This window comes from Wickerhamomyces anomalus, assembly GCF_001661255.1.
Source record: "Wickerhamomyces anomalus NRRL Y-366-8 unplaced genomic scaffold WICANscaffold_7, whole genome shotgun sequence".
NCBI lineage: Eukaryota > Fungi > Ascomycota > Saccharomycetes > Phaffomycetales > Wickerhamomycetaceae > Hansenula > Hansenula anomala.
This window is the reverse complement of record NW_017567116.1, coordinates 908419-911787: the sequence shown is the minus strand read 5'-3', so window position 1 is coordinate 911787 and position 3369 is coordinate 908419. Positions and strand designations below refer to the sequence as shown.

The 3369-nt window shown below is 32.7% G+C and overlaps 1 protein-coding gene across 1 annotated transcript; it reads left to right on the top strand.

The window, feature by feature from the left end:
* Nucleotides 1-44: 44 nt before the first annotated feature.
* Nucleotides 45-1778, top strand: WICANDRAFT_65595 (uncharacterized protein; the record flags this gene model as incomplete). Its single annotated transcript, XM_019183946.1, has 1 exon — nt 45-1778. A coding segment is annotated over one exon (1734 nt), but the record flags the coding sequence as incomplete, so codon positions are not given.
* Nucleotides 1779-3369: the final 1591 nt, after the last annotated feature.

Here is a 3369-nt window from a genome sequence, read left to right as displayed (position 1 = left end):
ATGGTGATAAAATAAATTTGGAAAATGATGATCAAAATCTAGAGGAATTTTTAACAAAAGCAACCACAAAATTACATATTGTATACCGAACTTGGTTATCAAAGACAGTTTTCAAAGAGACCAATAATTCCAATTTTGCCTTTAAATTAAACTCAACCAAAGATTTTGGCCTAAATTTGAACAACACCAAAAATTTCACTGCAAAACTACTTGCCATTCGTATCAACTTCAAATTGACACAATTCCAAGACACCGCATCTGTTATTAAACATGTTTTAGAAAAGAATAGCTGGAAAAAAATTGGTGGACCATACTTACCAACAAAAAATATCAGCACAAATGGGGTAGGAGGTACTGAATACATTGTTGCAACAACTGAAGAGTCTAATCCAAAACCTTTTCTTGGTGATAAGAACAACTTAAGAATAAACATCATCAATAGTGACATAACCAGATGCACTAATTGTAACTCACTTGAACATAAGGTAGATTTCTGCTTGGAAAGATGTGCCTATTGTTATGGTCGTAAACATCGATGGAAAAAATGTGCCTTTAGAGCTGCTGATCAGAAGCGTGTTAGAAATAATGAAGCACCAAAGTTTAAAGGTTTATATTCCCAAAATAATTTTAGACCAACTAGTGATGAAACTGGAAATAAATCAAATAGAACTCAAAATTTTGACACAACAACTGGTAAACATAATAGTAACAACAATGGAAAACCTTCCCAAACAGAAGATGAAGATGGCTTTGTTACCAATAATTCACCAAAGCAAAGAAGAAGAGCAACTCAACAGCATGATGATAAACCAGAGACAGTTGCACACTCAAACCTATTTAACAACTTGCCTGAAGAAGCTGAAGAAGAGGAAGATGATGAACCAATGGAGGTTGAAGAAGATTTAGGAACTGAACAAGCAACTTCAAACAAACCAACTTCAACAAAACCAACATTGAATAGTGAAACTCCAATTTTCAACTTACCAAAACAAAATGGTAAAACAAAAAGATCATCTAGATCTCCAACTAGATCAAATAGAGCAAAAACTCAAGCTAAAACAAATGATGCAACCAATAATGATGAATGGAATCCAGGCCCTAGTTCATATTTTGGAAATATTACTCATATGCATCAAACAGAAGACGCTCCTAGAAAAACAACAGCCAGTGGTGGTGAGCCAACTGGAGCAAGAATGAATGATGAACGAGGAAAAAATGGGAGTGATGATTTGAATAGAGGTGACAATGGGAGTGATGTTTTGAATAGAGGTGAAAAAGGGAGTGATGTTTTGAATAGAGGTGAAAATGCTGGAGGTGATAGAAATGATATTGCAGAAGATGGTGGCAATAGTGGTGATACTAGAGGTGGAGCTTTTAATCCTGAAGGAATTGAAACCATGGAAGATGGTAATGGTTTTGATGATGAAGCAAATGACATCATGGAAGATAGTATTGTTATGGATGATGAACAAATTGAAATTGAAAACATGAAAGATGGTCAGAATGGAAATCAAGAGATTGAGACTGAGGAGAATGATTCAATGAATGATGAAGAAGAATTTTCAGATGAACCAGCTTTTGATGAAGAACCCGAAACATGGTACGACAGTACTATGGATGAAAGTATGTTGGAAATTGAAGAAACCAACGACTCTGAAACTAGAAATCCCCTTCCAAATAATTACTCACATGGAAGAGTTTTAAGATCACAATCCAGACAACTGCAAAACAACAATGAAGTATCTGATATTGCAGATGCTCCTTCAAATAATTTATGATCAGAGAAAAAATCAACTTCCACATAAGGGTAACCTCACAAAATATTGAGAGAGGTTTTTTCGCGAATTGGAATGAATTTGCAACCAAGATAAGAAATGAAAACAACAATACTATACAATGCTTCCAAGAAGCACAATTATCCATATCACAACATCAATTAATTAAACAATCACTAGAAAAAGGTGATAATTTCCAAATAATAGGAACCAATGAAAACAAAGCCAAAATCATCATATCCAAGGATGAATATATTCACATAGAAGAATTAAATCACTTCCACAATAGTGAATTCCAAAACAACATCAATATTATCAAATGTCAACAATCAACAGATACCCCTTTGATGCTACTTATCAATGTTTATTCCCCACAAGAATCCTTTAGTGCTCCTTTTTATGAATTATTAAGGGAAAAATTAGAAGACATCGAGAATGAACTAAGTGAAGCTGAAAAACAAAATTTTTTAATGATCATTACAGGTGATTTCAACTGTATTTTGGACAATACACTCAAGAATGTTGATCGACTCTTTGAGTCTTCGAAATTCTCTCAGACTAGATCTATGATTGAGCTTAGTCGTCTAATGGTGGAAAATGGTCTTGACGATATCTTTGAACATCAGGATACCATTCTGAAATACCCACATGGAGATGTTTTTACCAATGAGATGTCTTCCAATGCTGCTAATCCAGGAAGAAAGAAGAGGCTAGACAGGTTTTTGATTAGTGACAATTTTTCAAAAATGGGAATACAAGCCACATATGAAAGAACAAAAAGAAGAATTTTCAAATCAACACATTTTGGTATAAAGCTAGACTTAAGCACTTTGAATGGACAAGAATCATCACAAAAATCAAATAGATTCCATACAGATGACAAATTACTGAAAGAATTACCTCAATTGAAAGAAATTATAAAAATTTCTAGACGAGATGTTGAGAAAATCTTCAATGATGACCATTTAGCCAAAATTCTGTACAACAAATTATGTCAGCATTATGATGATGATACAGAATATAAGTTGGATGATAATATTGAGGATGAAATTGACAAAATTCTAGATATGTATGAATATATTATGGAAAAATTTCAAGATTTTTTGAAAAAAGAGTTGAAAAGTTCAAAAATCATGAAGAAACAACATCAAGATCAAGAAATAAGTTGCATCAATCCAGGTTCCAGAATCTCAAGAAACAACAGAGATAATATCCCTCTATCAGTTGAAAACAATAAAAAACTGATGAAAAAGAGAGAAAAATCGGTTGAAATGAAAAAATTGCAAAGTTTAGATGGAGAGAAAATTATTACTGATGAAAAGGAGATTCAAGATGAAGCCTTACTATTCTATAATAATCTATTTAACATTAAATCTGAATTAGCAGATGATGAATTAGAGAGAAAATCTGAAGAATATGTCAAAAGATTTGCTGAAGAAAAGAAGATTAGTGAAGAAGACTATAAATTATTGGATAAACCATACCAGAAAGATGAATTAGAAAAAGTATGGAGATGGTACAAGTCTAAAAGTACAGCTGCTGGAAAAGATGGTATTACATATGCATATTTGTTTCTATCAAGAGATGCTTTAGA